The sequence below is a fragment of the Zonotrichia albicollis genome, chromosome 6 (assembly GCF_047830755.1).
Source record: "Zonotrichia albicollis isolate bZonAlb1 chromosome 6, bZonAlb1.hap1, whole genome shotgun sequence".
NCBI lineage: Eukaryota > Metazoa > Chordata > Aves > Passeriformes > Passerellidae > Zonotrichia > Zonotrichia albicollis.
Genome location: NC_133824.1, coordinates 1,365,485 through 1,378,930, shown reverse-complemented (window position 1 = coordinate 1,378,930; position 13,446 = coordinate 1,365,485). Strand labels below are relative to the sequence as shown.

The 13,446-nt window shown below is 36.9% G+C and overlaps 1 protein-coding gene across 2 annotated transcripts in view; it reads right to left on the bottom strand.

Moving 5' to 3' along the window:
- NUDT14 (nudix hydrolase 14) overlaps positions 1–13,446 on the bottom strand; it is a 60,122-nt gene that overhangs the window by 30,457 nt on the left and 16,219 nt on the right. Inside the window, exon 2 of one of the 2 annotated variants that reach the window (XM_005491816.4) lies at positions 1,537–1,580. In XM_005491816.4, coding sequence (XP_005491873.1) covers positions 1,537–1,580 — 44 coding nt within the window. Of the gene's footprint in view, positions 1–1,536; positions 1,581–13,446 lie in introns of those variants that run through there. The other variant, XM_026796312.2, reaches the window with a different exon arrangement.

Here is a 13,446-nt window from a genome sequence, read left to right as displayed (position 1 = left end):
GAAAGAGTGTTAGACATTCTGCAGTTCCACAGTAGTCACTAATAAGTTGGGGTGGCAGCTGTTGTGCATCTGAAGCTAACAAATGTTATGTGACCAGAGATGACTGGCATGACATGTGGCTGTAGCCTTTTTATAAAGTTATGCTCTCAACTATTTTAAAAATGTCCACAAAAGTCCTTCAGAAATACTGTTCCCAAGAAGTTCATGGAAAACTGATCCTTTAATACTTACCCCACTTAGTTAGTTGCATATATTCACACATTATCACACAGTGATAAACCAAAGTTTAAACAAAAATAGTCATATAAATTCATCTGGAAGTCATGTTCTCAGCACTGTGACTTGAGGCTGGATTCACTTGCTTGAATGGGAATATATTAAATTTCCAGCAATCAATTATCATTTCAGCCTTTGTATCTGCCATCATAAATTCAGGCACATGCCCATATGGACAGACAAAGTGCAAAGACAGAACTGTCTTCCAGGCAAATTCCAAAAGCAAGTGTGAAGTTCAGTATCGAAATATCATTCCCTTTTCTGTCCTCATTCTCAAGCACTACAGGCATTTTTAATCCAACTAATACCTTCCCAAGTCTCCTGAAAATTTTACCTTCATAATCTTTATATAGATAAAAACTGCTGCTAGAATTTTATATCCCTCCCAGGCACCCACATGCATATAAAGACTCACATCACGAAAAGAATCATGTAAGGACTTAGAGGGTTTAAACAGAGAAGAATTTCCCAAAATGCAACTGATTTTAGTTATTTAATGCACACAAAAAACACATCTCCTGATGTGGCTCCGGTTATGTCACAATTTATTTTAGTGTTTTGCTACATTTTTTACATTTAATAGATTTAGAAAAGCTTTTTCTTGGAAAAAGTTGCTACCCTTGCTTTTTATTTTTATCTTCTAATGCTTGAATTTTCAGCAAACAGATCAAATATTAATACTTTTTGAAAGACATATATAAATATTTTAGTTTTTAATAACACTGAGACTTGGTCTGTTTTATATGCACCTTATTTGTTATAATGTTGTATGAACTGATCTTTGAAGTCGGAAGTTAATTGCTTTTCTTCTCTGATCAGAGAAATACATTTGGAAAGACAGAATAAACTCCTTCCTTCAGGTAATAAATTCTCACTCAAAAAAGAGAATTTCATACAATCCCAACTTTCAGTTCCATCTTCTATGTAATCATTAAAATGTACAATAATGTGTTAATAATGTAATGTGTAAATAATGTGCACAATAATGTGTTAATGCACAATTATGTGTTAAAACTCTAATACTGGAACAGTCAAGAAAAGACAAAACTTACTAAAAACATAATAAACCACAAGGAGATTTTGAAATTTCTGCTAATTCTATCTTAAACAGTAGAGAACCACATGTAAGTATTACACAAGAAGTGAGAATTGAAGAGGAAATTGGAGGAAAGAAAACTTCAACAACACTTGACCAGTTAAAGAGAATACAGTATGAAATACAACAGAAGATAATGGGAAATAATGTGATGCCATTGTTACCTGTCATGTGTCCTCATAAAATCCCAGAACTTCTTCGTGCCATTCTGGGGGGGGGGGAAAAATAAAAATCAATCAAATTAACTCCAACTGAAAAATTACTATAATGAAATTTAACAAAACTTGAGAGGCATTTCTTTGAAAACTTAGAATAGTTCATTTTATTTATGAGGCCAGTATTCTGGATTTTGACAGTATTACAGACACTGGAGCTGTTTAAGGACAGTTCAAAACCTTGGACCCACAATAATAAGATGACAGCTAGCAGACATTTATTGCAGCCTTCAGGCCCAGTTTTGGCCACAGTATCAACTTCAGCTGCCCAATCTAACTATTCACAGTGCCAGGAAGCCATAAACAGCTTTGTTTTAACCAGTAAAATAACCCACAAGTATGTTCTTCCATGTCCAGAAATGCTCTTACCGGGAGAACAGCTCAGCCCTTAGCTCCAAACTAAACCCATGTGGGATCCAGGAATAAGGCACCTTCCCTCTAACCCCTTACAAGGACCCTTCGGTCCCTTACAAGGACCAAAATAGGAGTTTTATCCACACCTAGCATGAAGGGGTCACACTCCACTCTGCACAGCAGCTGTTCCTCTGCACTGCTGGTGGTGCTGAGGGCTTGAAATCACAGCACTCACTCAAGAACTGGGGGACATAAAATGGCTGTTTTTCTCAAGATGGGCCAATTCCTGTCCTCTGCCAGCTTAAAAAAAACAATATCCACTACAGCACAACTGACAGTGATCTCTGAATCACAGTTATAATGAACACACATACCTTGCTTACATTTATATTATACCTACAGCAATTCATACACATCAGTTAATGGAGATGCATATAATCCTTTATTCTGTTTACTGGAAGTGTGGTGGTGTTTTTCAGTTCAAATACAACTCAAGAGGTTTCACTCCCAGGTCAGTTTTAAGTCTGTGTTAGGAATCAATATGAAACCAGAGGAAATTCTTGTGGTTGATACCTTTTTCTTATAAGCAACACAAAAATGAGACCTGCTGAAGCCCTACACACCTAAAATACGCTTAATGTGAAAAGCAGCACTTGACTTCTATTATAAAGTATGGTTAAATGGATGATCAAACCCTGAGCAACTGGTTAATGATTTAAAGCAGGTAAATGTGAGCAATGAGAGAAGAATCAAGTTCAGTTGGTGGGTAAAGGTGCCAACCAATATAGACAGGCCCTTCAGCTCTATTACAGATGTCATGGCTACCAAGTACACAACAGCTGGTGGGGATTAGATAACAAGCACTCTGGTTCAGAGATTAAGCCTCTGAGCTTTATGAGTTTACCAAGCTTTTTGGAAGAGGGACTGCTTGCTTGCTAGCTGGGTTTTCCTTCATTCCCACAACTCTAATTATAAACAGTTGTTCACCTCAAGAGAAACTCTAATCCGTGCTTCCATTGGTGTGTGCACATACCTTCTGTTAGCACTGACAGGAATCCAATGTGTGCAGCACAGGAGAAGCCCTGTCATTGCTCAAATGCAATGTAATGTTGAAATGAAAATAAAGACAGCAAATTCTTAGTGTGAACTGAAATATTAAAGGCATTGCTTCCAAATCTGAGTGTATATCCAATTCATTCCACCTGCTGAGAGACAGAGGAACATATTTGATAGGACTATGATACAATACACAGCTGCAACATGGGCTGTGTTGTATGGTAAGATAATTTAAGGAATTAAATGTGCAAGGTCAGCTCAATCTTTCTGTAAGTTTATTTCTACCTGTAAGCAAGGTATTTGTGGGATTTGTTAGCAGATTGCTGAGCAATTTTGCATTTAACACGAAAGAACTGGAAAACTTTATACCACAGGTAATGTCTTCTGCATGTAACTCCATATTGTTTCTCTAGTCTCAAACTTCCCCTGCCCCAAATCCTAAATTGGTGCTACCATCATCCATTCTCCCTTTGTAGTGTTCACTTTGGAGAAATGTGGGTGTCCAGGTGCTGGAGATGCAAAAAAAAAAAAGCCTGAATCAACTCTCTCCCTGCATTAATTTAGGCTATTAGTCCTGTGATACTGCATTCTAACATACAATCCCACCAACAATCTTCCTAGCTCTTTCCTCTTGCCATAATTTTGCAAATTATAGAACCTGATCACTTTGGAGCACTTATGAGAGGGTTTCAAATAGCTGAGGAAAATTACACCCTAGAGAATCATCCTCATACAGATGGGATCCATCAGAACTGAATGACCTCTTCCCAAGGATGAGCTCTATTACCATTAACACAGCCTACCTCACAGACGTGCACATCATTTTTAGCAGAAAGTCAAAGAAGGAACTTAGTATATAAAAAGAAATTAATCAGAAAATAAAATCTGTATTTTCTATTTTCTAGGTCCAGGTAAAGCACTTTCTCCAGAACATGATTCGATTATTCTAAGACCCAAATTCAAAACCAGCCACAGACTAAATTATTTTGAGTCAAGATATTGGTTACTATCATATACTCTGACTGGACAATGCTTACTAAGCTATTTTCTGCCTATATTTGAATTTTTTTTTCATATGATCAAGTTGCACCTGTCCAAATAAATAAATCAATAAACAAATGAAACATTCCAACATCTCTTTGTTTACAGTGGCAGAAACTCAAATGAGCCCCATTCATGCCCCATTGTTGAAGTGAAATGTAATTTGAACCCAACCGAATGGAGTTGAGTTTCTATTGTAGCCAACGCATGGTTCTTTCCTAACAGACTGCTAGGAAGGTTGCTAATTATTAATAGCATGTAAACAGTTACCAATGGTTCTTATGCTGCTTTACATACTTTACAGAACATTAATTCCAGCCAGATTCTAACCAACTATATCAAGCTGCATGTAGTATCTCTATCTTGTCTTTGAGACAAAAGTATTACTTGCTGAACTGATGAAGATTCATGCTTTTAAAAGCCAAGTGGCTATGATTACTTGTTAAACTGTTCAGCTCTATATATCCTGGTCTTTGACAAAGCTCTGCTATCACCACAGTTACAGACAGCTGCAATGTTAAAGGTATCAGTGGTCAACATCATTCCTGAAAAAGAGAAGTATCTTTGTGAAACACAAAGGCTCTCTCAAACACTTAACATTTTTCTTTTTAATAAGCATATGTAATTGCATTATTACAAGTAGTTCATTCTCCAATGTCCAATAAGGAACAATCACAGTATCTCTCAATGCAGTGAGAACTGAGTATAACTGATTGCTGGGAGATCTAAGCATTGATGACAGGAAGGAGAAAGAATTATTTTATGACATTTGAGAAAGACTTAAAAAATTATGCTTTAAACAGGAAATGTGTTCTGTGATGTTTATAAAGATAAATATGTCTGAAGTATTTTACATTAGTTTTAATCTGTTCAGAATAGCAGTTCTGATACTGCAGCAACCTTGTGTAACACATAATCGATTTGGTAAATCTTTAATCACAAAGTAATCACACTCTAGTTCTGTGCTCAGTGATCAGGTTCTGTGATGTTGCAACACTCAACTAGTGCATATAGTATGTGTAAATTAATAAAGCTGTATTCCAGGAGAGGCAGCATGTGAGACAACCTCGTTTCACATTACACAGAAGACAGATCACTTACATAAGTACTAATTGCATAAGAAAGCCATACCAGGTCAGACGAGATGTCCATCTTGCCTGGCAACCTGTCTCTAAAATTTAAGAACAGCAGCAGTGCTTCCCCAGAACACTCTTCAAGTCTGGCAAAAGGCACCAGAGGGTGGCAAAAGACAGTGCCTTAAAAAGGCACCCAAATTAAACACACTCCTTCAACTCTAAAAAGAGAGCACAAGTAGCCATTTCAGTACTACCTGAATGTGCAAAGTGTGTCACAAGACCATATTGTCTGGAAGACTGACTTGGTAATGGCATTGGTAACTAAATCAGAATTAACAGCAGCTCACTCCCAGCTTGGCAGTCTGCACAAGGAGACTCACTGCCTTCTGCTTCAGGTGATTGCAGGACAACCAGGCACTGCCAAGTGCTCTCTGCTAGACAAGTGTTGACAGTGGCTGCAGGTTTAGCAGATGTGACTCCTACCTGTGCAGAGCTGTTTATATCACCCATACTTGATCTTCACATTCCTGCTACCTGCTACCATCCTTGAAATAATTTTCTTCAGATTCTTCCTGCACCACCTCAGTGCTCAGTGCCATAATTACAAGCAGGAGTTCTTTTCACACTATCTGTAATGGGTAAATTGGACTTGTCTGCAGCCTATCAAAATACCATTCTTTTTACCACATGCCCTCTAGCTAAAATGCCTTAAGAATCACTGTGCCAGGGATATTGCTGTCCTTTGCTTTTGTCCACCACCTGAGGCAACAAAATATCTGTACAGCAAGGTCAAATCACTGCCAGAATGCCTAAAGGATAACTCTTGCTTGCTAGAGGAACTTGCCTAAGACTCAGCCCAGGCAGGCCAACAAAGAAGGGAAAAAGAACTTGCTGTGCTAATGATGTAGAAAGAAACATTCACTGGCACTGACTGTAGGGTGATACTGGGTATGCTCCACATGTGACAGACCCTGGACATGCTCTGACACAAGTCACTGGAAGTCCCTGCTCCTCACTTGGGGCAGCTTCAATGCCTTCCTCCTTTTTTCCCTGAGGGCAGTGCCCATGCACAGTCTGCCAAGTTCTTGAGAAGCTCTTGAACCAGCTCTTACATGAGGTAATGTGTCTGCACAGGTACCAAAACTCATCACTGTTAGACTGATCTGATACCATCCTGGGCTTTCAACCCAAACAAACCAATCCCCTCAGTCTTGCTGTGGTGTACAGCCCTCCAGACACTCACAATTTCTCTGCAGATGCAGCTTTTTCAAATGGAAGGAATAAGTACTTGAACACAATTTTATAGAGAGAGGTATAAGGCTCTTCCTCAAGGATCATTCCAAGAATCTTCCCAAAGAATGAGATCCTTTTCACAAGTAATTTAATTAAATTAGAGCTGTGGTACTTCAGTTATAAGATGTTACTGAGTTTCAAGGTGAGGAAGAGAAAAGACAGGGGATGCTGTAATCCATGGCACACAGCTTATGGTAACCTTGGTACAGTGCCACACTAAGGTCTGACACAGCAAAAGTCTGAAAACCATGAATTACACAGAGATGGTGAAAAATATTCACTGTTTCTCATAATATAGAAGCACTATGTCATAGCTGCCTCCCTGGGAAAAAGGCTGAGGTTTTTCTGGGCACTGATCTTCTCTGATCTGCCTCATCTCAATGAAGCAGTGCTCAAGTTCTGCAGCTGCACAGAGAGGTTTGCCTTGCTTATTTTTAAAAAATTACCTGACAGCTTCTGAAACAGCTGCAGACAAACTGCATTACATGTATGTTTTAAGCGTGTGCAACTACACTCACAAAACTGCTCTAATGCTTCCTTTAACTTTGTGTAATAATTTTTTCACAACATCACACAAGGGTGTATAAAATAAATCCTACATACACAGGTTTACAGTAACAGATTTTCTGTAGTTACTCTGTTGGGAGTTTTATTCAACAAAACTTTGATTGTCACTTATTTAATGACTCCTTGAAATAAGCTCTGGACAGACAGCACATAAGTGAAGGAGATTATTTCTCCATTTACCCAAAACCCACTTAAAGCTTCTCCTATATTATTTGCCTTATACAAGTATCTAAAAATTTTAAAAGTGACCAAATTAAAGGCAATGCCTTATGTCATCTCCCACGTTTACCCACAGACTTCTGCTTGGGCAGAGAAAGTTTAAGTGGCCAAGAACTGTAAAGTTATACCAAAACCACCTCAGTAAAAAGGTTTTGAACCTTGTATTACATAATTTTGGAGAGAAAGGTAACAGGCCACGCAGGCAGATCACTTAAAATACAGGAGACATATGTCCAAAATATGTCCAAAATAAGCAAATCAACATCACATATACCACTAAAAGAGAAAGAAAAGAAATCTGCCCATGACAATGATTAACTTCTTTCTGTTTACATTACAGGAGAGACAACATGAGGCTTGGTGCCCCATTGTGAAAGGCACTAAACACATATAGTGGGAACAGTTCCTGTTCAATGATCTTACAATTCAGTTAGAGCCCAGACAAAAGTTGATGTAAACAAACAGAGGCAGTTAAGACCAATACATTCTGATTTAGATAAGCTACATGCACTAGTTATGAGGGTTAAAAATGACAAACAAGTCATGATTCCCCAGTCTTTACCATTTGGATTGGGTTTAAAGCAGAAAATCCAACTGGAAAAGTTGAAACAATTATAAAAGAAAAATATCTGTCTTCATTGCTCCAACTACTCTACTTCCACACTCCTAAGACACAAAAGCAGTTAATGTCGTTAATACAAAGGGATAATGATCATTCTTCATGTAATAAAATAATTCTACTATGGGTGCTGAAAAACAGATAAGATAATTAATTGGCAAATAATGGTCTTAAACCAGAATCAGCAAAGTCAAGCAAGAGTGAGGTCCCTGTTTAATGATTTACGTGTACCAAAGCAGTAAAACTCCCTAGAGTAATAATCAATTTTTTTGCTTTTTTTCTGCTCTCAAAAAAATTTTTAGTGGTTTGAGAGTCATGCTTTTCTTTCAAAAAGTATAAAACTTGTTTTATATTGCACTTATTTATTTTCACATTCAACCAATCTTCTACAAATGTGTTCACAAAGTTTAGTACCAATGTGCAAAGCAATGCCTCTATCTGGAAATTCACCATGCATTCTCCTGTGGAGGTGGCAACTGGTTGCCCAGACCTTCATAGCAAGAGAACACTGAACTTCTCATTTTATTAGATGGGTTTTTGTGAGGTTACTCAACATGAGCAATCAAGAAACTGAGTCATGACGACAAAAATCTGCACCAACACAGCCAGCACCTGCTACCTCCTGCCACCTTTATTTCCTTAAGTGTCTCACCTTAATGCTTTTCAGCCATATTCACCTTTTTATGACCAATAAAAGCAATTTGCAATAAAAGCAACTCAGTAATTCAGAATTTTTTGGTTTATAAAGGATACAGTTCTACAACAGGAAAGGTGTGTGTAGGCCGCTGCTTCTCAAGTCCCAGACCCTGGGTTAAACAGAGTGGATTTCCCCTGTGGTAAAGCCATAAAAGTTCTGTCCTCATCCCTCTGCAAATGAACCTTTCCCTCTGCAAGTGAACCTTTCCCTTCCTTCCTCCTCTCACTGCTGAAGAAATGCTGCTGCCAGTTGAGGATTCCTTGTTATGTTTGTTTTTCCAGCCTAATGGAACCTGATGTCACATCTACAGTGGTTTTCAGTGGCAACATATGAGCATTGATAACCTAATGTAAACAATTTCTTATCAGCTCAATTATTAATGCTGGAACTCTCTGTTCTATAGAATCAATACAAAATGTTTTTGGTGCCTGCAGAAACTGCACTTCCAGGACAAACTCAGGACATTATTCTTTTCACTTCACTATCAGAGACAATTAGACACCAAATTACCTTGCATTGTCTGAACATTTTTCATACTATTTTCAGCATATACAAAAATTATGTGAATAAAAAAAAACTTATCCTCAAAATACAAAGTTTGGAATTTTTTAAAAGAAATAAAGCACTGGTAGTCATCGCAATGCTGTGAAACCTGTATGAAGAACAAAAATCAAACTGAGATAGCTAAAGCAAGTTTGGACTCCTCAAGATTTCAAAATGACAATAGAATACCTATTCAATAACTAGTCAATATAATTTAAAAGCTTTATTGCTTTCAGTTGAATATTTTTATTGGATTAATGAGTCAGTAGGGTGGATTTTTTTCTACATAGAAGCTGAAGAACTACCATGCTGTATCTATAAATCTTCATCCATAAAAAAAAGCTGCAAATGAACAGTCAAAAATTCAATGACATTTAATATTCAACTTTTTCATCTAAAAGATAAATCCTGTCTTGAAAAGACTACTTTGCATCTGAAATTTGTTTGAAATAATGACTTATCATAATTTTTTTGTCTACTTGAAAGGTTTGATTTGTAGCAAGCAGGGAGAATGCTGTCTTCTTTTTATATAATTACACACTTCATAAAAAGTTCTGCATTATCTTTCAAAATGAAAGGAAGCACTTTCAGCTGGCATAAAACCATGAACTCAGTTACAAAAATATTAAAATAGTTTTATAATATTATTTATAATAATACAAAAATATTAAATTTGTATTATTATTTATAATAATACAAAAATATTAAAATCAAGAAAATAATTTCTATTTGCATTAGCTGAGTGACCTTTTTTTTTTTCCTTTAGAATGTACACAGCAGTATTAGGGAACTGTCATGCTGGGCTGTCTTATAATGGAACTACTAATTCAAATGTGATGTTGAAGTCACTCTGACCTGGCATGCAGTCCCAAAATAATTTAAGTCAGACAAAACCAAACTGCCCCTTTTCCTACCCCACCTGCACATCTTTACTCTACCCTCACCTCACCACTGATATTTGTGTGGGCTGGCTCTGGAAACTCACCTAATCAAAAAAAGGGGTTTTTTTGCTCTTAAAAAAAAAAAAAAAAAAGCCAAACAAATAGATGAAAAAAAAATTATTTAGCAGAATGAAAGTGAAAAACTAGTAAAAATTTATTAGTCAACATGAATGCAACACCATCATACAAACTGCAAGTCTTCAGCAGTAACTATTATATAGAACAGCCTTGGTCCTCTCACAACTACTGCAGGAGGACAGAGCATTGTGAGGTAGGGAGTGTTCTACAGAGAGACATATGCACACAAAAAAGCCCAAATTACCATTTCAGTCCACACCCACTAATCCACTCCATCAGACTGCACACGCTGGAGTAAATGAAGCCTCATCTTCAAAAGCAATTTGCAGAATTACTTGCTGATGTTGAAAAACTACTTCAAAAGAGTTTAAGTGTTATGGAATTTTACTGGGTTTTTTAAACTAGCCACTGTTTAAGCTCAAGAGGAAGGGGGGGAGTGTTTGCTTTTTAAACAAAGCTTGTAATATTTCATTACTAAACTATCCAGAGTGTTTATTTTAAAAGCATCATGATTACAAATAATGGCATTTTTCAGTTTTTAACTTCCCTATTCAAGTATTTCAGTTGGAAATTACTCAGTTTAGTGCCCTCGTAGAGTATGCACCCAAAATTACACAAACTGATGACAATTTCACAGAATTAAAAGTGAACATTCTACCTGAAGCTAAATAATAGTGCTGCTAATTGTCTTTAATTGACAATATGAACAGTTTCAGAAGCAAGACTGAGCTAGTGAAGTCCATGCAGACAAACACCCTCCATACTCCAGGACATCATGCCAGATTGTCCAGCAGCTCTGGGCAGGGCAGGACAAAGGTGTGGGGTCCCACTCAGCTCATTCTAAGGCTCGAACAAGAGACTGGAGTGCTCAGCACTGTGTGACAGGCAGCTCTTTGATGCATGGCTTCTTATCTGAAATTAGCTGGAAGACATAAAGGTACTTCTTGAAGAAACCTTAACGTCCACCAGTGGAGACCACACCAGGGATACCTCAAGGGACATAAAACCTAAGGTCAGAGACCGTAATTTTTACAACCCATATCAATTTTCTCTTCAAAGAGAAGGTTATTCTGGTAGGAGTGTGTAATGAAACTGCAAACAGATGGTTATAGCAATCGAGTTTACTGTTCAAAGGTGCAATTTTTTCACACTTTGGGAGGTAAAGTAAACAATGGAGAATGCATTAATTTATTCGACTGTTAATGCAATACTGGGCCAAGCCACTTTGTTCATTTTATGTACATCAACTGCCAGAACAATTACAACTAAGATACCTGATGTGTAAGTAAACTTTCTCCTATAATCCTCTGGAAGTTTACTTTTCAGGTCACAGTTTGTTTTTTTGTGTGTACTTTTCAACAATGGAGTTGTTGCAGTTTACCTTGGCATTCAGCTATCATTAAGATCACTTACCTTTGAATGAAATTTATAAAACATGAGAATTAAGCATATATAAGTACATTAAATACAATCAAATCTCCTTTCTCACCTTGTTTTTCTGTTTTTAATATACATAATTATCAGGAACAATTGCATGTACAGATCAAACACACTTTATTCCAAGGCAAATCCACAGCAGTGCACTGAAATCTATACTACAAAGAATAAGGACATTAGGAAACACAATATGCACAAAGGTCAAATTTATGACTTTTCTCACATCATTTTACTGCCAAGTCAGCATATAATTTAAGGTTATAAGTTGAGATACAGATGGGGATTTCCTAGTATTAAGTTAAATCCAATTCTGTACAAAGGAACCAATTGCTAACTTCAGATTCCTCTCTCATTGTATACAACGGATAAAATTTAAAGTGAATATTCAACTGTTCTTTTACATAAATTCCTTTTATATTACTGAATTTTGCTGCATGTATTTCTCCATTTTCACTAAACTGTGTTTTCCCTTTGAAGTTTGTAGCACACTTTCTTATTTTGCAGGGATAAAAGGAACATACGCCTTCCATATTTCCAAAATTACTCACACTATTTTTTCTAGAACACTATAGGAAAACATAAAACTTTTAAGTTTGACTGGATGTAGATAAGAAAAATACTCCTAATAACACAACAAGTTTTAACAGAGATAATGTAATTTGGAAACTGCATTCAGCTGATGTGACAGCAAAATTCTTTACTGTAAATAAGTGCTGTGCTTTCAAACAGATGTATTACACATCCCACACTTGTACCCATACTTGCTGAAAACCTCCCCACCAAAGGCCTTTTCTCTAATCTTTTACCAATATTTTTTCTGATATTGTTTAAGAAAAAAATCTCACACAATTCGCAATAACTACAATAGGAGGCTGAGAAACAGAGGTCCAGGATGCACATCTGCTGGCTCCAGCTCAGAGAATAAAAGCCAGGGAAATACCTCAGCCAAAGGCTGCTGAGACCTCCTGGGTGTTCTGTACTTTTTCTGGAGTTTTCCTTATTTGTATATACTACTGCAAATTGTTGCAGTTGGAAACAAACAAATAAAAAGCATGGCCTTTGTAGCTCTGTAATAAATTAATCTGGGGAACACAGACGTGGGTTCACAGCCCTACTCCAAATTTATAATGGAGTAGGGCTGTGAACCCTAATAATTTATAATTATACCCCATATAATTTATAATTCATTAACAACTCCAAAATATGAGATTTGCAAAGGCACTTTTTAGCATTCAATATCCTTCACCTTTAAGACCTTCACTAGAAAGATGGAAGAATTGAATTTAGACTTTACTGTGGACCACTGCAATTTCAGCCAAACACCAGAACCCCCCAGTTGCATCTGAACATCTTTATTGAATAATGTAATTTCTGTGGTGGGACTTACACTGCAATATTTGTCTACGATCACAGAATTATTTCTGCTCCACTACCTGATGGAGTGTTAGTGAAATTAAGTGAGACCAATTCCTGAAAATTCTTTTGGAAAATGGTACTTAAACTTCTAAGTTAATATAGACAATATTTTCCAAACTTCTAAATTTTACTCACATAAATACGAGAAAAATAAATTTTGTTTAATTTTGTTGGGTTTTTTTAAGAGAGACCAAAAGAATTAAAAACATTTCCAGGAAACCTGTTTTCATCTTTTCTTGTCCACTGGCAGCTGCTCCTTTTGACGAGTTACCAAGATAAAGGGCCTGACTGAAATTTCAGACTAGTGATATTTAATGACAGGCAGGGGCAATAATTCTGCACTCATCATAACATACCTAGATCAATCATGTCTGTCTGTTGTAGCTGTTTCAAGACAGAGTGAAACTCAATATAAAGTACCCATTGCAAGTTCGAGACCCCACAGTGGATGAGAATTCTCACTGAATATTCTTGAGCTCCTTCCTGTACTCATCCTGCGCACCCATCAGTCAGAATCACCTT